Source organism: Sinocyclocheilus anshuiensis, unplaced genomic scaffold (assembly GCF_001515605.1).
Source record: "Sinocyclocheilus anshuiensis isolate Anshui unplaced genomic scaffold, SAMN03320099.WGS_v1.1 scaffold502, whole genome shotgun sequence".
NCBI lineage: Eukaryota > Metazoa > Chordata > Actinopteri > Cypriniformes > Cyprinidae > Sinocyclocheilus > Sinocyclocheilus anshuiensis.
In genome coordinates, this window is record NW_015544194.1 from 7,099 (window position 1) to 29,787 (window position 22,689).

The 22,689-nt window shown below is 35.3% G+C and overlaps 2 protein-coding genes across 4 annotated transcripts in view; one reads left to right on the top strand and one right to left on the bottom strand.

Annotated features, from left to right (window-relative positions):
* The first annotated feature begins 4,201 nt into the window (after positions 1 to 4,201).
* LOC107696627 (CD44 antigen-like) lies at positions 4,202 to 14,218 on the top strand. Of its 2 annotated transcripts, XM_016497063.1 has the most exons (9): positions 4,202 to 4,443; positions 5,773 to 5,938; positions 6,064 to 6,203; positions 6,309 to 6,387; positions 10,776 to 10,780; positions 11,377 to 11,784; positions 13,548 to 13,613; positions 13,716 to 13,794; positions 13,911 to 14,218. In XM_016497063.1, exons 1-9 carry the CDS (start codon positions 4,374 to 4,376, stop codon positions 14,104 to 14,106), a joined length of 1,209 nt encoding a protein of 402 aa, XP_016352549.1. In that variant the 5' UTR covers positions 4,202 to 4,373; the 3' UTR covers positions 14,107 to 14,218. The 2 variants fall into 2 exon arrangements, with proteins under 2 accessions (XP_016352549.1, XP_016352548.1); XM_016497062.1 differs by lacking the exons at positions 4,202 to 4,443; positions 5,773 to 5,938; positions 6,064 to 6,203; positions 6,309 to 6,387; positions 10,776 to 10,780 and adding exons at positions 8,699 to 8,942; positions 10,272 to 10,437; positions 10,569 to 10,708; positions 10,814 to 10,888 and having other exon boundaries at positions 13,911 to 14,217.
* Positions 14,219 to 16,060: 1,842 nt separating this feature from the next.
* The window catches only part of LOC107696628 (excitatory amino acid transporter 2-like), a 20,010-nt gene continuing 13,381 nt past the window's right edge, over positions 16,061 to 22,689 (bottom strand). The window contains exons 4-12 of one of the 2 annotated variants that reach the window (XM_016497066.1): positions 21,497 to 21,747; positions 21,214 to 21,349; positions 20,996 to 21,122; positions 20,384 to 20,617; positions 20,018 to 20,212; positions 18,741 to 18,875; positions 18,103 to 18,322; positions 17,326 to 17,379; positions 17,082 to 17,165 (exon numbers count right to left, since the gene is read on the bottom strand). In XM_016497066.1, coding sequence (XP_016352552.1) covers positions 17,362 to 17,379; positions 18,103 to 18,322; positions 18,741 to 18,875; positions 20,018 to 20,212; positions 20,384 to 20,617; positions 20,996 to 21,122; positions 21,214 to 21,349; positions 21,497 to 21,747 — 1,316 coding nt within the window. In that variant the 3' untranslated portion in view covers positions 17,082 to 17,165; positions 17,326 to 17,361. Of the gene's footprint in view, positions 17,166 to 17,325; positions 17,380 to 18,102; positions 18,323 to 18,740; positions 18,876 to 20,017; positions 20,213 to 20,383; positions 20,618 to 20,995; positions 21,123 to 21,213; positions 21,350 to 21,496; positions 21,748 to 22,689 lie in introns of both variants that reach the window. The other variant, XM_016497064.1, reaches the window with a different exon arrangement.

The window sequence follows — 22,689 nt, forward strand, 5'->3', positions numbered from 1 at the left end:
ATTATATTAAAATAAAGACAAATTTAATTAGCCTATTCTACTTACGTTTGTATGTGAAGTCGAAATCAACCACAACTTTGCTTTAAAATGCGTCGCAAGATCTCCTAATTGAAGATCACGTGATCACAAACGTAAATCACTTCTGTGAAGTGACCATCGCATGTTCCCTTCACTAACGGACTTCTGGAAGGGCCCTTCGCGAAGGGATTCAGTTGTTCACTTTTGTTTGGAACGTCCCTACAAATGGCATCCCCTTCCTGAAGTGCCCTTCAAGGGCGCAACAAAGCCGTTTGGAATTCGCCCCAGGGGTCCCAAGTCCAAATCTGGGAGTCCCTGAGTTCCTGCTACTGTTGCCTGCGCTTCCTGTGATGGCAGCTGCCATCTTGTATGTATAGGCTGCACACTGCTCTCCAGTCCATGAGTCTGCTCCAGAGCCTGCTCAAGCTCCAGAGCTCAGTCCTGTGTTGGCACCAGCCTGTGAGTCCCCTCCCTGTCCTGTCTCGACCACAGAAGTCATTCTTGATCTTCCTGCCTGTCCTGTTTTGACCACAGTGGTCACATGTGAATCCTCTGCCAGTCATGTCACGGCCAAAGAGGCCATCTCTGATCTTTGTCGGGATTGTCGGGTGTGTTGTTGGTCATGTGACTCCCTTACCCCATCTTGTGATTATGTCATGTTGTTCCTTTGCTATATGTGTCATGTTATCATTGGTTCATAGTCCTGTCATGTGGTTTTCTGTTCTGTTTGTTTTTTGGTTTCTGTTCATTAGTTATGTCTCATCATTGTTTGCTTTCTACCATGTGTTTCCCATAGTTTTGTATCTAAACCCTCTTGTTTGCTACATTAGTTTGCTGTGTATTAGATGTTTGCAACCCCACTGTCGTTGAGTGTTTTTTGGTTAAGTCTGTTCTTGCTCATGGTCAGTTCTGCTCATGTTTGAGTCAAGTCTTTGTTTTGTATTTGTTCACATTGTATTAAATAAAAAGCACATGGGTTCTTAAACTTGCCGTTCTGCGGACATTTGTTACAGCATCACTAATTCCCTGGAAACAGGGCTTCTCTCTCTCTTGCTCAATTTCCAGGATATTATATACAATATCATTATGTGAGAAATTCCTGGACCTTACAGAACACCTTTTGTGTTTATACATTAAAAAAAACATGATTTATGTCCTCACAGTGTCAAGAATTTTAACCTTTACTGTCCTTGTAGGGATTAACACAATTGCTTTATTGGACAATCACTAGTATTCCAGTATCACAGCGTGACATCATTGTGATGTCACACAATGATACACCTTGCACTTCTGCACTTTGCTGTATCCAGTAAAACAATCTTATGTATCTAGCCTGATGCATTGTTTTAGTGCAGCTGAATGCATGAAAAATGTGTGTTACAGTTGAAAACAATATTACAGTGTAATACAGTTACAACATGGATTTCTTACATAGATGCTATAATTGATGGATTACTTTCTGGGTATACTGTAGTGCTGTAATTTCTGTGTAACATCACATAACATTTCAATGAAACAGGTTGTCGGATTATTATATATATATGAATTGTTTATATGTGACCCTGGACCACAAAACCAGTCAAAAGGGTCAATTTTTCGAAATTGAGATTTATACATAAATAAATGAATAAATGAGTTTATTCAAATAATGAATAAATAAGCTTCCTATTGATGTATGGTTTGTTAGGATAGGACAATATTTGTCCGAGATACAACTATTTGAAAATCTGGAATCTGAGGGTGCAAAAAAAAATCTAAATATTGAAATAAAGTTGTCCAAATTAAGGTCTTAGCAATGCATATTACTAATCAAAAATTACGTTTTTATATATTTACAGTAGGACATTTACAAAATATTTTAATGGAACATGATCTTTACTTAATATCCTAATGATTTTTGGCATAAAAGAAAAATCAATACTTTTGACCCATACAATGTATTTTTGGCTATTGCTACAAATATACCCCAGCAACTTAAGACTGGTTTTATGCTCCAGGGTCACATATGATCTTAGTTCCACTTTTGTTATGAAACCCATTTTGTGAACTTTGTGTGTTTTGAAATATAGTAGGGAAATTAGTGCGTTTTTGTAAATACATGGCAGCACAGACTATGTCCTGATCACTTGTAGACAGTGCCTTAACACTGAGCCCAAGAACGGGACTTTATTGATCCTATTCTGCCACACAAGCACATTTTTGATATTGGCTATTTGCAAAATTATGCAGCTCCTAGTCTTTCATTAACATATAATGTAATGATAGCTCCAGAAAAACAAATATCCTTAATATCCTGGAATGACAAAAAATAAATTTCCCCCTTTCTCAATATGTTCCAATGTCATAGACTGAATTGACTCAAGAGACTCATGCTACTTCTGATAAGCTTCATAGGTAAAATGCTAAAACAAGTTATTCTTGAGTTCTATTTAATATCCACAAGATCCAAAATGAGAAAAAAAGTGATAACCTCCTACCAGCCACCTTCACTTTCTTCCCGCTCTTGAATCAGGAAGTGAACGTGTATCAGCACACATGAGGGCGAGGCCTTTTTTCACACACCTGAGTCAGCCACACCACAGCAATGTTCGCACTGACTCACCATAGTACATGAGGCCACCCTCCTCACTGCAAACTAGGCTTTTTACTCCCACTGCTCACCTTTTTCATCTTGAGAAGAGCAATACTATACATTTATCAAAACATAAACATATATAGTATTTTGTTTCTGCTTAATATTAGGTGTCTTTAGTATGTAGCCTATTTGTATTGTATTACAAAACACTTTTGCTGCTATTGAGATGGGATACAGGTAAGGATAGGGACAGGTTTCATGGTGTAGTTAGGTTTAAAGCTGGGTTAAGGGGTACATGCAATTACATGCAGTTGTATTTATATAATTTAGGGTACATTTCACATCAGGAAAAAATTGCAAAAACAATATGCTTTATCAATAGACAACTATTGGTTTCAGTTTATACATTTTATCAGTATAACTTGTTTTATAGTTGCCAAGCCTAATCATTAAATGCTATTTTGATATTACAGGGGAAAAAAAGAGTTTGTCAACTATGTTCCGGACAAGCTGTATGAAGTGACAGGTAACATAGTTGACAATTTCACCATTTTGACTCATTTCAGTGGAAGGCCTTGTCTAGCCAACCAAACATTATTTTCTTGAACAGGTTAACCTATTTATTTGAATTAAAATCATAAGGAAATTGCAAACTATAATAATGTACCCAACATAGTTAACAGGATATTAATATACTCCTTGAAAATAAGTAATTGTAGCTCAAACATCAGGAAAAAACACTATAATGTGTTCATTAATGTCCGCCACAGAAGAAAATTCCATAACATGACACTGGTCACAGTTTTATGATAAACCATTTTTTAGTTTGTAGGGGGATATTTGGTTAACAAATTTCAATTTAAACTCTGTCTATTTTTGATTGTAGAAATAAACTTGAAACTTAATCTAGGTAATCTTGACCTTAACATTTTTTATTAATTATTTTGAACTCAAGACTCAATTAAACAAGTGGCCAGTGCAAAAACTGTAATTTAAGAGACATAAAGACATTTCAAGCCAATTGAAGAACCGAGTGCATAACATTTGTGTAGTATTCTCTTAATTAATAAAATACATTTCTGAAGGAAATCGTTAAAAATACACATAATTCCATCAATGACATGAAATGTACCTTAAATTATAGAATGACCCATATACAATATATATATATATATTACTAAATATGAATATAAGTAAACATAAAACATATTTTACACAGTAAATTAATTGAATCAATTATTAATTTATTACTTAGTACATAGTAGTTAAAAGCACTTAATATAATGTTGGTCCAGTATTTTACACAATGTTCTGTAAGTGAACACATGAATCATTTTATTTAGATCAGTGCAAATAGTTCACTAACAAGTACAATACAAAATTACTACACATGTACTTACAGCAATACTAAAATTGCAGCACACATAAACAAACTGATCTCTGTAACTCCTTGAGATTCACCAGAACTGTGGTTTTCTCTGAAGTGGATTATGCAAAGGTGTCTGGCATGTTAATGCTGGCTGCACAGACGCAGATAGAGAGGAAGTGTGGGAGACAGTGACAAAGGTGTGTTCTTCATAGCACCACCCATCATTGCTCAGAGTGTGTCACCACGTACTTTAGTCTGAGCATATAAAAGAGGCGAGGTACATCTCTAGAGGGTTCAGAAAATTACAAAGACTGGAAGAGAATCAAAGCATTGTAAGAACCATACCGCTTAAGGGCCAACAAACAGGTATACAGTACTTCCCTTTGTCTAGCACATGACACAGCACTGAACATGTGGACTTTGTTACTTGTAGTATTTGCTACTGGATCACCAGCTCTACTTCAGGCAGCCCCGGTTCAGGGTGAGTGATTGGGGAATGTGTTACTTATTTATCTCAGAGGTGTCTTTGGTGGCGGGTGGCTCACATACTTAGTCTTGGTCAAGACGCATTTACAATTGCAAGATGAGGTCATACTTGCGATACTGATATGACTGTAGTAGTGAGACTGTAACCCTTTTTGCTTTTCACAACAAAGGCTATGGTTAAACCCCATCATTAATCTGACTTCTGCTGTTATCTGGGAGACTTTAAAGACGTCAACCACAGAAGAAAAGAAAAAAGTTCCCGCACGTTTCCACTAGTAATCAGTGTAAATGCTACAAGTGAATTTACACATCACGTCATTGTAAAGTACATTATGAAAATATATATTTAAATTGAGATTTGCTAAAAATTGCATTTAACAGTGCTATTAAATTATTCGTCTTATTAAAGATTAACTTTACGTGGCTCTTAGATGACAGCAAAAGTGGGATCAGTTGAATGTGAATAAAGTTTTTTGCAGGCTATCTTCTCTTTTCTCATTTACTTTTAGTGCATTGATGATGACGTTTATAGATAAATTTCATATGTTATGGTTTAAGATAAAGGCCTGAGGCTGTATTACATAAACTTTATATCTTTATGAACGAAATTAAGATCTGACAGGTTTGAACTGATATCAGTATGGCTACAGATAAGATAGCATGCCAGAGTAATGATCTTTCTGTAATACAGCCCATGGATTGTTAAATTTATTGTACATATAATTTTTTCTCTCTCTCAAGAGTTACTTATTCTCCTATGCCTCCTATCTCAGACTTTAACTTCAGTGCAAAAATAATTTTCTTACTCAGTATTTTTTGTCTTGTTTTACAGTACAAATATCTAATATTTCTTAAAGCATGATACAATGACGCAAATATTAATTCAAACTAATTGATTATTGAATATTTTTCTTGCTTTAAGCATCATTTTGCTTCTTTAGTAATGTATTTGGAATTTCTATTCCCATTAAACTCACTTATTCCCTCTTCTGCGTACTATTTATCACTTGTTCCACTAATTGATGTCCTTAAAACCATATGCTGGTCTAAACATGTTATTTTGAGACAAAAAACGAGAGGTAATTTACGAAGTCAGTGGATTACAGATGGCCTAGATGTGTTACAGATGTGATCACGTCTCCATATAAAATGAATTATTAAGAGATTTATCTAATGATACCTAATGCTAAGTTGCTCATCCGTCACACACACATCTGGCCCTCATTTACAAACTAATCATTAGTGTGATTGTACACGGGAAACAATTAATAAATAAATTAAGATTTCTGACTTTGAATATTCACATTAGTTTCTCTTTTGACAGGTTCTAGTGGCAGATGCAGCTTTGCCGGTGTTTTCCTTGTTGAGGGAACCAGCCGTTACTCTCTAACTTTCCAACAGGCTTTGGAATTGTGTCAGAGCTTAGGTTACAAACTCGCAACACAGGAACAGGTCAATGAGGCTTATAAAAAAGGCTTGAGAACATGCAGGTAAAGAAAGCAGGCTGTGCACAATAGCCTAGAGCTAAATAACATGTTCGGACATAAAAGCACTTCTTTTGATATTGCTTAATGACAGTACTTCATTTTTAAATGAACCTCACACCTTTGTTTAGATTTGGCTGGCTAGATGGACAAAATGTCATGTTCCTCCCACACGTTAATAGTCCAAATTGTGACTCCAGTTCCACCGAGATCACCTTCCGTCCCGAAGCAGCAGATTATCTTTCTGATGTCTACTGCTTTAACCCATCAGGTGAGGGTATAAAGAAACTGGGGTATCTTACAGAGAAACACCATAAAAACAAGCATACTACAAACAGGTTTTGTCTTATTGACTTTTGATTTCCCTCCTACAAAGATGCATCACTAAACTGTGAAGATACTGGTAAATCTAACTCTGAAGACTTAACCAATGGAAACACAGCCACAGCAAGTAAGTTCCCTCTATAATTCCTTGCAGTACCTAGAATTAGATTTTGATATCATGTGCTTTATTGTAGACTTTTTGCCTTAAATGGCTTAGACTTTTGGTGCATTAACTTTACCTTTTGAGTTGAGGGGTGTGTATTGTGAAGAAGCATTAGTTCCACTTTTGTTATGAAACCCATTTTGTGAACTTTGTGTGTTTTGAAATATAGTAGGGAAATTAGTGCGTTTTTGTAAATACATGGCAGCACAGACTATGTCCTGATCACTTGTAGACAGTGCCTTAACACTGAGCCCAAGAACGGGACTTTATTGATCCTATTCTGCCACACAAGCACATTTTTGATATTGGCTATTTGCAAAATTATGCAGCTCCTAGTCTTTCATTAACATATAATGTAATGATAGCTCCAGAAAAACAAATATCCTTAATATCCTGGAATGACAAAAAATAAATTTCCCCCTTTCTCAATATGTTCCAATGTCATAGACTGAATTGACTCAAGAGACTCATGCTACTTCTGATAAGCTTCATAGGTAAAATGCTAAAACAAGTTATTCTTGAGTTCTATTTAATATCCACAAGATCCAAAATGAGAAAAAAAGTGATAACCTCCTACCAGCCACCTTCACTTTCTTCCCGCTCTTGAATCAGGAAGTGAACGTGTATCAGCACACATGAGGGCGAGGCCTTTTTTCACACACCTGAGTCAGCCACACCACAGCAATGTTCGCACTGACTCACCATAGTACATGAGGCCACCCTCCTCACTGCAAACTAGGCTTTTTACTCCCACTGCTCACCTTTTTCATCTTGAGAAGAGCAATACTATACATTTATCAAAACATAAACATATATAGTATTTTGTTTCTGCTTAATATTAGGTGTCTTTAGTATGTAGCCTATTTGTATTGTATTACAAAACACTTTTGCTGCTATTGAGATGGGATACAGGTAAGGATAGGGACAGGTTTCATGGTGTAGTTAGGTTTAAAGCTGGGTTAAGGGGTACATGCAATTACATGCAGTTGTATTTATATAATTTAGGGTACATTTCACATCAGGAAAAAATTGCAAAAACAATATGCTTTATCAATAGACAACTATTGGTTTCAGTTTATACATTTTATCAGTATAACTTGTTTTATAGTTGCCAAGCCTAATCATTAAATGCTATTTTGATATTACAGGGGAAAAAAAGAGTTTGTCAACTATGTTCCGGACAAGCTGTATGAAGTGACAGGTAACATAGTTGACAATTTCACCATTTTGACTCATTTCAGTGGAAGGCCTTGTCTAGCCAACCAAACATTATTTTCTTGAACAGGTTAACCTATTTATTTGAATTAAAATCATAAGGAAATTGCAAACTATAATAATGTACCCAACATAGTTAACAGGATATTAATATACTCCTTGAAAATAAGTAATTGTAGCTCAAACATCAGGAAAAAACATTATAATGTGTTCATTAATGTCCGCCACAGAAGAAAATTCCATAACATGACACTGGTCACAGTTTTATGATAAACCATTTTTTAGTTTGTAGGGGGATATTTGGTTAACAAATTTCAATTTAAACTCTGTCTATTTTTGATTGTAGAAATAAACTTGAAACTTAATCTAGATAATCTTGACCTTAACATTTTTTATTAATTATTTTGAACTCAAGACTCAATTAAACAAGTGGCCAGTGCAAAAACTGTAATTTAAGAGACATAAAGACATTTCAAGCCAATTGAAGAACCGAGTGCATAACATTTGTGTAGTATTCTCTTAATTAATAAAATACATTTCTGAAGGAAATCGTTAAAAATACACATAATTCCATCAATGACATGAAATGTACCTTAAATTATAGAATGACCCATATACAATATATATATATATTACTAAATATGAATATAAGTAAACATAAAACATATTTTGCACAGTAAATTAATTGAATCAATTATTAATTTATTACTTAGTACATAGTAGTTAAAAGCACTTAATATAATGTTGGTCCAGTATTTTACACAATGTTCTGTAAGTGAACACATGAATCATTTTATTTAGATCAGTGCAAATAGTTCACTAACAAGTACAATACAAAATTACTACACATGTACTTACAGCAATACTAAAATTGCAGCACACATAAACAAACTGATCTCTGTAACTCCTTGAGATTCACCAGAACTGTGGTTTTCTCTGAAGTGGATTATGCAAAGGTGTCTGGCATGTTAATGCTGGCTGCACAGACGCAGATAGAGAGGAAGTGTGGGAGACAGTGACAAAGGTGTGTTCTTCATAGCACCACCCATCATTGCTCAGAGTGTGTCACCACGTACTTTAGTCTGAGCATATAAAAGAGGCGAGGTACATCTCTAGAGGGTTCAGAAAATTACAAAGACTGGAAGAGAATCAAAGCATTGTAAGAACCATACCGCTTAAGGGCCAACAAACAGGTATACAGTACTTCCCTTTGTCTAGCACATGACACAGCACTGAACATGTGGACTTTGTTACTTGTAGTATTTGCTACTGGATCACCAGCTCTACTTCAGGCAGCCCCGGTTCAGGGTGAGTGATTGGGGAATGTGTTACTTATTTATCTCAGAGGTGTCTTTGGTGGCGGGTGGCTCACATACTTAGTCTTGGTCAAGACGCATTTACAATTGCAAGATGAGGTCATACTTGCGATACTGATATGACTGTAGTAGTGAGACTGTAACCCTTTTTGCTTTTCACAACAAAGGCTATGGTTAAACCCCATCATTAATCTGACTTCTGCTGTTATCTGGGAGACTTTAAAGACGTCAACCACAGAAGAAAAGAAAAAAGTTCCCGCACGTTTCCACTAGTAATCAGTGTAAATGCTACAAGTGAATTTACACATCACGTCATTGTAAAGTACATTATGAAAATATATATTTAAATTGAGATTTGCTAAAAATTGCATTTAACAGTGCTATTAAATTATTCGTCTTATTAAAGATTAACTTTACGTGGCTCTTAGATGACAGCAAAAGTGGGATCAGTTGAATGTGAATAAAGTTTTTTGCAGGCTATCTTCTCTTTTCTCATTTACTTTTAGTGCATTGATGATGACGTTTATAGATAAATTTCATATGTTATGGTTTAAGATAAAGGCCTGAGGCTGTATTACATAAACTTTATATCTTTATGAACGAAATTAAGATCTGACAGGTTTGAACTGATATCAGTATGGCTACAGATAAGATAGCATGCCAGAGTAATGATCTTTCTGTAATACAGCCCATGGATTGTTAAATTTATTGTACATATAATTTTTTCTCTCTCTCAAGAGTTACTTATTCTCCTATGCCTCCTATCTCAGACTTTAACTTCAGTGCAAAAATAATTTTCTTACTCAGTATTTTTTGTCTTGTTTTACAGTACAAATATCTAATATTTCTTAAAGCATGATACAATGACGCAAATATTAATTCAAACTAATTGATTATTGAATATTTTTCTTGCTTTAAGCATAATTTTGCTTCTTTAGTAATGTATTTGGAATTTCTATTCCCATTAAACTCACTTATTCCCTCTTCTGCGTACTATTTATCACTTGTTCCACTAATTGATGTCCTTAAAACCATATGCTGGTCTAAACATGTTATTTTGAGACAAAAAACGAGAGGTAATTTACGAAGTCAGTGGATTACAGATGGCCTAGATGTGTTACAGATGTGATCACGTCTCCATATAAAATGAATTATTAAGAGATTTATCTAATGATACCTAATGCTAAGTTGCTCATCCGTCACACACACATCTGGCCCTCATTTACAAACTAATCATTAGTGTGATTGTACACGGGAAACAATTAATAAATAAATTAAGATTTCTGACTTTGAATATTCACATTAGTTTCTCTTTTGACAGGTTCTAGTGGCAGATGCAGCTTTGCCGGTGTTTTCCTTGTTGAGGGAACCAGCCGTTACTCTCTAACTTTCCAACAGGCTTTGGAATTGTGTCAGAGTTTAGGTTACAAACTCGCAACACAGGAACAGGTCAATGAGGCTTATAAAAAAGGCTTGAGAACATGCAGGTAAAGAAAGCAAGCTGATTACAATAGACTTAGCCTAGAGCTAAATAACATGTTCAGACATAAATGCACTTCTTTTGATATTACCTAATGGCAGTACTTCATTTTTTAATTAATCCCACACCTTTGTTTAGATATGGCTGGATAGATGGACAAAATGTCATGTTCCTCCCACACGTTAATAGTCCAAATTGTGACTCCAGTTCCACCGAGATCACCTTCCGTCCCGAAGCAGCAGATTATCTTTCTGATGTCTACTGCTTTAACCCATCAGGTGAGAGTATAAAGAAACTGGGGTATCTTACTGGCAAACACTATAAAAACAAACATGCTCCAAACAGGTTTTGTCTTACTGACTTTTTATTTCCCTCCTACAAAGATGCATCACTGAACTGTGATGATAATGGTAAATCTAACTCTGAGGGCTTAACCAATGGAAACACAGCCACAGCAAGTAAGTTCCTATTGTTCCCTGCAGTACCTAGAATTAGATTTTGATATCATTGCAGACTTTTTGCCTTAAATGGCTTAGACTATTGGTGCATTAACTTTACCTTTTGAGTTGAGGGGTGTGTATTGTGAAGAAGCAAGACATTCAGCAGACATACACTTCATTGTTCATTATCCAACCACACCTATTCCAAAGCATTAGTCATATTTCTGTGACCTCACGCATTTTTACGCACCTGCAGTACCACAAAGAAGGACGAACAAAAGAGTTGCTGATTGTATTTGAATACTAAGGAAGTGATTTCTTGTTCATTATTGTTTCTCGTTTAACCATTCACTCTGTACCAACATGGCAAAGTATCTGTGTGGTTTAAACTCGACATTCCACTCTTTTATTTTGCTTTGGTATCAGCACAGAAATGCAAAACACTGATGTATCATTAACATATTTAAGCTTTTTGGCAGTAATCCTTTATCTGTTTTCTCACAAAGATGAAAAAACAGATGAAGACATCCTTACGGAGGTCGAAACTGAAGGCTTTCTAGTAGATTTGGAAGAGATCATGGGAAGAGTAAAAAGAGAAACTTCTTTTCTGAAACCCTCATCTGTGCCTGCCTTGGAGGAACACTCTACAACGACACACAGTGTAGACAGCAAAGGCCCTACAAGCAAGCCCCATTTTAGGAAGAGCACATCCTCTGTTACCTCCAGTATTTTGTTTCCTGATACAGAGGGCAGTGGATCAGGAATGAGTGAGACAGTTTTTGAAGTTCCTAAGCCTAGTCAATTCACAATGACGGCAATTACGTCAGAGGCAGCTGAGGGTACATCCATGCAAAACAACAATAAGGAGAAAATAAATGATGCAAAAGGCCGAAAGTTGGATGCCAGTCCTGTAGGTAAATATCTTTACAAATCCTGACCCTTATATACTGGATATTGTTGGGGTTGGCTGTGGATCATAAAGGCCAACATAATGTCAGTGAGACAACTGTGTAGAAGACATGTGCCTGGTTTCTATGGAAGCCTTCCACTTAAAAAAACAAAACAAAAAAAACCTATCTATCACACAATGATGTTTCTCATAAATCTGACTTTATATTTTACAGTTTGACTTCGTATGTCACAATATGACTATACTTCAACTTAATCTTAAAATTATCTTTTTTAGTCTAAGCCAAAAACTTGCTTCCATAGGATAGTTGATGATAGTTAAACAAATAAGCTATGTTTTAATTAATATTAATGTTTAATATCATCAGTGATGGGAAGGTTGCATTGGAAATGTAATAGGTCACAGATTAGTTGAGATAGAGTTGAAATATTTGAATGCAAAGCTTCCATGAAGAAAGCAGTAGCTAGAAAATGGCAAGTTCAAACTAGACGGACATTTAAGGGATACGGTGCAGTCATACCACTTATTACACAACATTTCACCACATAAATAATTAAGGCAATAAAAGATCCCAGACAGCAACATAGTGTTGGCCCAGATCCGGCCCACATCTGGCCCATGTGAAATCCATGAAATCCATCCAAATATATATTTAAGTTGAAACTGTTTTAAAAACTTACCAGTTTGTTAGTTATCTTATAATCCACTACAGTGTACAAAACAATCATTGCAAAATGGCAGCATCTATGGTTGTATGAAATGAGAGAGCGAGTCGGCGATACCAGGATGACGGTATTAAATAATTGTATACAAAATACTGAATTGAGTTTAATATTTTATTAGTTAATCATTGCAAAATGGCAGCATCTATGGTTGTATGAAACGAGAGAGCGAGTCGGCGATACCAGGATGACGGTATTAAATAATTGTATACAAAATACTGAATTGAGTTTAATATTTTATTAGTTAACCAAACGCAAAATGTCCACCAAGAAAAACTGGTGCTAGTAAGCATATAGCGCTGACTTAAGTTACCCAGATGAGCCTCTGCTATTAGCTTTTACCGGTTGTTATCGGGGAATAACATAACTTGGAATGTCATGACTGACCAATCAGAATCAAGCATTTCACAGAGCCGTGTAATAGTTTAATTTAAAGCACAGCCACCACAAAATCAGGCTTTAGCACCTCTTTTTTCACTTTGAGAATAAATACAGAGAAATAACAAGAAATAGTTATGATACTGGTTTTGAAATCAAATATTTGCATAGTTTTGACAGAAAACACAGGCATCTAACAATGCCTCGGAAAAACAGTCAACAGTTAATCTTAAAAAATAAAGCATATAGATAAACCCAAATAGGAAATAAAACAGTTATCGAATAAGCATGTTTCCTATTCTGTGTCCTAAACTCCTGAAACATTGGTGTCTCATATTTTAGAGCAGTCGATGCAATTTATGAAAGAAGTGAATTAAATCGGTATGTGGTTGTGTGTGTGAAAAAATTCAGATGTAACCCCCTTTGTAATCGTTAACATTTTCATAAGTAAACTTAATTTAATTACACATTTTTTCCCCAGTATAACTGTAACTAATCACAATTACATTTATTTTGTAATTAAATTACGTAACTCTGTTACATGTAACAAGTTACTCCCCAACACTGAATATCATCATTTGTTTAATCTGTTAATAAAAATGTTTATGTTAATGCATAATACAGTATGTTAAGTCATCAAGTCTAATTACAAATGTATCTTTTGCAGACATATCGAATAGCGAAGAATCCAATTTACCTCCATCACCTATTCAAAAGGATGATGGACCGTCTAGTAAGTTCTTGTGACAGCACTGCAGATGCCATCAGTTTCTTGACTTTTCATTCAACTGACATAATGTAAATCTGTCAATTTACCATTTTCTCCCTTCTACAGCTTGGCTGATAATCTTTGCATTCTGTGTTGTTGTTGGAGCTATAGTATGCATGCTTACTGCGATTGCTACAAGAGACAAGTAAGTTTTCTTGTTATTTTTTTTAATTATTCTAATTTTTTTCATCGATTGAATCCATCGCATTCATCAGCCATTGGGGTCCAGCTTCAGTTTACTGAATGTAACTCTTTACCTAGGTGGTACGGACCGAGACAGAGCAGAAACATCACAACTGAAGTGCACAACAAAGACTACAGTAAAACAGAAACACTACCACTGTCAGAGAAAGAGCAGGAGGTAGTGGCACTGAAGAGTGTTGTGAAGCTGAATGGTAAAACGGATGACATTACTGCTACCTGTCTGGATGAGCATGAGAAAGAGTATTTAATGTAATGTTTTAAATCCTGCATACTGTGTATTAACAGGTTTGAACTCTTCTGTACTTTTTATTTGCACTAGTGATGGTTTTTTTCTACTCATAGTCACTTTTTTTTTTGTTCATTTTTGTTGCTTCAGAATTAAAAAAAAAAAAAAGATTATTGTGTTTCACATTTCTTTTCTAATGTAAAGTATTATTTTTTTCTCCAATAATAGAAAATGCTTATTATCTCTTAATGACTGATGGTTAATAATGATATGGTGAGAAAACATTTTTATACTGGTTTGTAAGTACTATGTACTGTGTGGGATATAATGCATTTTTTAATATAAAGTTTTAATTTGAATAGAGAAACCCTATGCAGTTTGTAATGCAATGAAGCAAATGTAAATCTTTCCATTTATTAAATTACCCATAAATATGTATTTTTTGTCAGCTCTTAGAGCACATTTATGTTGGATGAGTCTTTCAATAAAACATGAAATTTGAACAAGGTATTGGATTTTTTATTATTATTATTTATTTTATTTTTTTATTTGTTCAATTAGAGTAGCTGGATGTAAAAATCCATGAGTGAGATATAAAATCATATGATAAATACAATTTAATGTTGTGATTACTACATATTTTATTTATTATTTTTTAATTTATTAAGCATTACTTCCTAAAGACTTGGAAAAAGAAAGAAAAAGAAAGAAAGAAAGAAAGAAAGAAAGAAAGGACAAGAAGAATTGCCTTTATTTACAATTTGTTACAGGTGTTTCATAGAAAAATAGAGGAAAAAGACTAATTTAAAAAGTGGATGCAAAATCAAGTCTGGTTGACAAGTAATACAATGTGTTTGGAACCAAACAGGGCTGCACAAATAAAAAGAGCAAGATGGTCATACAGTATTTGTTAACATACATCACTGTACCTCTAAAGATGTGTCAGGCCCTGCCTGAACAGATATCATTTATTAAGCATTACTTCCTAAAGACTTGGAAAAAGAAAGAAAAAGAAAGAAAGAAAGAAAGAAAGACCACTGAGACAAGAAGAATTGCCTTTATTTACAATTTGTTACAGGTGTTTCATAGAAAAATAGAGGAAAAAGACTAATTTAAAAAGTGGATTGAGACAAGAATTGCCTTTATTTACAATTTGTTACAGGTGTTTCATAGAAAAATAGAGGAAAAAGACTAATTTAAAAAGTGGATGCAAAATCAAGTCTGGTTGACAAGTAATACAATGTGTTTGGAACCAAACAGGGCTGCACAAATAAAAAGAGCAAGATGGTCATACAGTATTTGTTAACATACATCACTGTACCTCTAAAGATGTGTCAGGCCCTGCCTGAACAGATATTCCAACAGTGCACACTTTTACATTATAGATACTGTATCTAGGTTGTGTATCATTTCCTCAAGATACATACTCAAGATCTCTGCACTCTACAAGGCTGTTAAATCTGTAGCAAGCCTGATTTATAATGATTAGCAATTTGACTTTTTCCCCTAGTGTCATTACTCCTACCAAAATGTTTAACAATACACAATATTTGAGACACAATATCATCATGAATTGTAACATTCATATGCTTACATTCATATACATACATTTTTACTCATCAGGCAATGTTTCACAGCCACCTGTTCCATGTGACTTGTACAGTATATGATAGCAATAACTACTTAAGACAACCTGTTACGCTCTAATCTACTTAGTAAAATACTGAATTGAATACATGAATTGCTGTTGTTTTATAAAACAATAGGCAAAAAGTTAATAAATACTACACTTTAATTTGCATGAAAAATACATCTAAAATATGACAGCATACATATGTGTATTTATATATATATATGTACAGAAAGTGCAAGGAGGCACTTTAATGAGAACATTTTAAGATTCTGGTGCAAAAGAGAAATGCTGATCGTGTTGCTATTACAGACTACCAAATAAATGGTGTAGATGTAATGATAGATCTCAATTCTGTCATCTCTTTTCTGTTAAATGCTAACAACCTGAGCACCAAATAACCTGAGGGCCTCTCTTATCAGCGTGAATATAGAATCCATTCAACTGGACTTAATATCTGAGTATCCAAGAAGGCTCCTCAGAGAATCAAACACTATTAGTGGTCTAAGATCCAAGAAAATGGGATTGCATTTAATATTAATGTCATAAAGTCTTCTGTCTGCAATTTGCAGTTGATATCTTCAAGGCAAGATTGTAACTTAGCAAATAAATACATAAATAAATCGACAACTTAACAAAGCACACAGATACATACAAAACCTACACACATGCAAGTCCCTTTCCTCAAACATAACCACACATGGAGACTTATTAATGTTTGAATGCAAACTATTCAGTCCACTACGCAGGATATTAACAGTACTTGCAGATAACGTGAAGCGACTCAATGTCATACTTCATGTCTGATCGCTCTGTAATTGCTGATGTGGCATTTACGTCGGGCAGCGTCTAAAAATAAGTGGCAGCATTTGGAGGCAAACCACTATTTCAGAAACTCTAAGTACATTGGTAAGCTCTTATAAGAGGCTGATCTGGAGTACTGCCACCAAGGGTTAATCCACCTAAGCCAAGCCAGTCAAAGGTATCTTCAGCAAACAAGCTGCACTTCTCTCCTCCTGCCACTAGTAGTGCTCTAGGGTCAATCTGGGGCTGGACAAACCACTGCGATCCTTCTATGCGGTAGCCTTAAGGCAGCAGGTTTCAGACTGATCCTCAAACCCAAGGCCTAGAATTCTAACTATCGTAATCCTTGAGTGTAAATAATATGCAGCCTGACTGAACCACCCGCTACGTCGAGCTACGTTCTCTTCCCTTTGTGTATCAAAAGTACTGAGATTGTCATACAAAAGTCATTGCTTGTGCATATGAAACGTTTTGTGGTAACTTCTGACTGTTTATATGTACAAAATTAGCATTTTGTTTTCACCAGAAAGGATAAGCTTGTGGGACTCAGGATAAGGCGGAGCTGGATCTGTGTGCTGTGTTACTCGCGTATCCATGGTTCCTCCTCAACAAGTGAGAAGTCCGCAGGGGAGCCATTTGAGGCCAAGGTTACCTGAAAGCAATTATCAGGGACAACTAACTGTTTGACCAAGGCACAGTCAAAATGCATTAACCACTGCTAACTAAACTGTTTATGGTTTGGAGCAGAGAATCCAGGTAGCTTGATATTTTAACAGCACAATTTATATCAAAATTCACAGAAATGTACCCACCACAAGACAGATAATAATTAGCTGCAGCAGGATTCCTTACAGAATGCTGAAAGACTGAATACAGATAGAGAAAATAATTTGAATTGTTATATTTTGTAAATACAAGCTTTGTATTTTTTTTTTTACTAATTACAGTGAATCTCTGCCCAAAGCTAATATTCTAAAGGGGTTGTGGAAAAAGTGCCACGCGTGCTACCACACAGACCTATGCATTTGTGAAACACAGGGCATAAAACTAAAAAAGAGGCATAAAACTTACACAAAAGAAAGAAAACAACTGCAGTTCTCTTACTGATGGAAAACAAACACTTTTATGTCAAGCTTAAAAACACTGATCTTGAAAGAAATTAAATAGCAGTCTTTGTCGTCTCAAAATGTAGATGGCAAAAATGAGGTGTGCCTTAATGCACTGCTTTGTTTCACTTTCATTTTTTTCATTAGAGAGCAGCCAAAGGCATCTTGGCATTAGTACTATACAAACATTTGAAGGATTTACTGTGCACATATGTATAATTGCCAAATTGATGATGTCCAGATACTGATATGGATATACAAAGTCTGTACAACAACTGCTATTTCACCAAGCACCAGAACGAATAAATAAACCATATTTATGTATTCCTTCATTCTGTTTAACGTCTTATGCATTCACATCAGGAATGACCAAAAAATACAAAAAGTGTGAAATAAAAAAAATCACAACGGTACATACAATGTCGGGGAAAGAAATAAAAGCATCTACATACAGGTTTCTATGTCTGTGAGAGTAAAATGTACCTTGCAGTCATCTATTTGGATTGGCTGATAGGAGTTGTGAGATGCATATACACCGTGGTTAGTGTTATTCTCAAAAAAGGATTGTGTCTTGGCCATCTCAAAGTCATCTGGCCTTATCTGCTGTGCATCAAACATGTCAAGCTCATCTTTGGAGAGGTGGTACACGATTCCAGCCCCGTACGAGTCACCAACGACATTGACTGATGTTCGGAAACGGTCCCTGTTTGATAAAGCAGAAAGAAACAAAGAAAGGTGCCACATCCCTCAAGGCTAAACGACTCTAAATGCCATAAGGATTTGTTTTAACATGCAAAGCAAATGGATAAACATGCCATGAGATTTACTTTAACAACAAATTTAAAGTGGAGATCATTTACATATCATATCTCAATTATATAATATAGCCCTATTTATTGAATCCTTGACTGACAAGTATTTCATGAGAAACATGCAAAGCAAATGGATAAACATGCCATGAGATTTACTTTAACAACAAATTTTAAAGTGGAGATCATTTACATATCATATCTCAATTATATAATATAGCCCTATTTATTGAATCCTTGACTGACAAGTATTTCATGAGAATTTTTGTACCACTAAAAGAGCAGAGAGAGAGAGAGATTGGTTTAACTTACAGTAGCCAGTCGACTGCTACCAGTAAACTGATGTCTTGAGTCGGTAGTCCCACAGCTGTCAAGATCAGAAGCATCGTCACCAGACCAGCACTGGGAATACTGGCAGCTCCTACGCTAGCGAGAGTCGCTGTAAGGCTACAAACAAAACGTAATTATTTGATTTGATAAGATTAGCTGCAAACTTTAAGAATAATATATCACATGACTCTCATTCTTCCTTTGAAAATGGTGTAATGTGATTTTATCAATATTTTGTTTCAAACAATAGTAGTTCTGAATAGTTTTGCTAAAAATGTCTAATTTGTCACTATTTATTTACCCTAATCTCGGTCCAAAACCATTTGCTGTGATTTGGTTTTTCTGTAGAACTGAGAAAGAGAACTTTCAAAGAGTATCAACAGTTCATAGTGACCATATCTATCAAGCTAGAAATAATACTATATTTTCAAGTCTTCTGAAACAATATGACAGTTTTATATGACAAACACATTGACATTTAATTCTTCGTTTACTGATATTTACTGAAAATTCACAAAAAAGAGAACGACTCTTAAGAAACAAACTGCAGTTTTCTTACTGATGGAAAACAAACACTTTTCTGTTAAACTTAAAAACATTGAGGTTGAAAGTAATGAAATAGCAGCCTTTGTTGTCTCAAAATGTAGATGGCAAAAATGAGTTGTGCCTCAATGTTTTTATGTTTAACCTGCTACTTTCCATTATGTCATAATGTTTAACATTTACTGATATTCATTCAGGCTAATCAGTTGTTAGCAGCTGCTACCTGATCCACTGAGTCAAAGAGCTGAACTTGAGAACCAGCTCAGTCCAATTCATAAAATAAATAACTTTTCCATGAACCAGTTAATAGATTTCATAAATCAGATTGTACTGTTCTTTCCTGACTCAATGATCCAGATGTACCCAGGAATACTATTAGGAATACAGAGCACAATCATATGGACTTCTTCTCTAGTGCTTTTTTTTTATATCATCATAATAGCTTGAAGACATGATCACTATGAACTGTCATTGTGTGGCAAAAACTGTGTAAAGATTTTTCTGTTTTTGTTAAACAGAAACAAATAACACTAAACAAGTTTGGTACAATGTGAGGATGAGGAAATAATTACTGAATTTTCATTTTTGGGTAAACTCTTCCTTTAATTGTATATAGCTACCAGGCAACCGCCTACAGTGAATCAGCAGGTACATGTCATCAGAATAACATTTTTGTGAAGTTTATATTCATTTCTCTCTCCAGACATTGGTCTTACCTGACTGTCACGATCTGACCAGGATCAAGTTCTATTCCGTTCATCTGGGCAATAAAGATGGCTGCTACGGCCTCATAAAGCGCTGTACCATCCATGTTGATCGTAGCTCCAACAGGCAACACAAATCGAGTCACTCTCTTGTCAATGCCCAGATTTTCCTCTAGACAGCGGAAAGTAACAGGTAATGTCCCAGCACTGCAAAAGACACATATTAAGATTTCAGAACACATTATTGTCATTATTCATAACTCAACTTCCAAACAAGCCAAATTAAATCATTGCCTTCCCTTTATTTAACTCAGTATGTGTCCTAATTCTCTCAAGGTTTACAAAAATCAAGGTACAATTATTGTTGTTTTTTTTTACCTCGAAGCTGTTCCTAAAGCGGTGACCCATGCCTGGAAAACTCCCATGAAGAATGTGAATGGGTTTTTCCGAACAATAACAAAATATATTAAGGGAAGGAACATGGCTCCGTGAATAATAAGTCCAATGATAACAGTGACCATGTACATTCCCAGCTGCTTGGCCACCACTTCCAAATCATTAATTGAAATGATCTTCCCACAGATCAGACATGCAATACCAATGGGGGAATACCTGTTACAAGACAGAGACATGCAGCAAAGTCATGTTAAATTAGACAAAACTTAATCAGACAGTTCAGTACAGTTAAAGGCAGTTAAACTGTTAAAGTCACCATCATTACACTACTGTTCAAAAGTTTGGGTTCAGTAAGAGTCACTAATAATAATAATAATACTTTCATTCAGCAAAGATGCATTAAATTTAACAGCCCAACCTTGGTGAGCATTCTTTTGAAAAATATTTTCTTACCGACCCCAAGCTTTATAGTAGTGTACATATTTTATATTTGTCACAGTTAACAAATCATTTAAAAAACAGATTACTAACGCTGGGAAAGGAAATCATGAAAACTTTACTCTAGTCATTAAATAATCAATAATAACAGCTGACCACATGATCATGCCGACAAGCCTCATAACGATCTCATTGAGAACGTTGAAGAACTCAAGCATCAGCTTGGCCCTTTCTCCCATCTTTCCCATGCAAATCCCGAAAGCCACAAAGAACCCAATGAGACCTGCAGAGACACACATTGCCACCATGTTAATTTAAAGAACATAAATGACAGTATATAATGCATATACTATGTGATCAAAACCAATTATTACCTAAAACATTCATGCCACTCTTAAATTGAAGAGACTTCTTGATTACATATTTTGCTGCCCCCTTGGTAGCATTTCGTCCAAACCGAGTTGGATTTGGAGGAGGAGCTATTTCTACCTTGTTAGTAACGGTCTGGATCTACATAAAGAGATATAAGAACTCTTAATTAAGTACTTATGAAAGACTATTCAAAATTAACTGACGAAAGATCAACTGAAATTAAGTTATGGTTGAGATTAAATAGATGAAATTATCTGAAATCAAAAGCACGTTGGACGTTCACACCTGCTGAAAACAAGCCTGAACGAGATTTTCTGGAAACAGATTTCTGATGAGATCAAAGAAGGCATCTAAACTGGACACTTCATCGTTCTTTTTGCCCTCGCCCAGGTTTGCTTTCAGTTTGGGGTTACCAGGGTGGATGAGGAGCACCAAGATCACCCCCAACACAGCTGCGATGATGGTAGTAGACATGTAATACACCATGGCCCTTGTGCCCAGACGACCACTGGACTTGGCATCCAACCCTGCTAATCCTAAAAAATAAAGAACAGAATGCCATTTAAACTACATCAAATATCATTGCAGTTTCTCAAGGCAGCATTACTCTTTCTTTTTCAAACTATAACTTTGCACTGAAAGTTACACACAGTTATTTCTACAAGTTATTTCTCAGGGTTAAGTTTCATAATTATTGCTGTGATTACTGAATGAGTAATGAATTTGGAACGTTTTGAATTTCTAATTGCATTTCTTTTTTGGTAACACGTTTAGACATGTTCTGCTGATGAGGTGCTGAAACTGATCCACCCTAAATTTGAAAGGCATGCTTTTTTTATCTTATACTGGATTACAAAGAAAAGGTTGAAAGGACAAACAACGGCTTAATCATTACAACATTACTATTTCTGTAGTTATCCCACAGTGTTATCCCACAGCTATAACACTGTGGTTATAACTTTGACTCTGAGATCATTGCAGGTGTTATTTCTGCATCTGATTTTTATTTATTTTATTTATTTCATCTCTATTTGCTCCTCTGTTTCTGCTACTAGGAATTACACAAGCTTCAGTCTGGATCCAACCCTTACAAAGATCTGAGATGACCGAACACCTGAGAAGAGATGATGCCAACCCCCCAGAGGACCTCAGATGATGCTAACCCTGGAACAACATATAAAACTACCAAATTTCGCAAAGTTTAATCGCAACATATAATCATTGCAGTTAATATGTTCACCGTCTGTTTGATTACGTGTAATATGTAACTAACTGCATGATTCTTACTGTACATTTCTGCCATAGCCACCAGTAATAACCTACTACTAAATATAATGTAGAAACTTAAAGGGGTCATATGATGCGATTTAAATTTTTTCTTTCTCTTTGAAGTGTTACAAGCTCTTCGTGCATAAAGAAGATCTGTAAAGTTGCAAAGACTAAAGTCTCAAATCCAAAGAGATATTCTTTATAAAAGT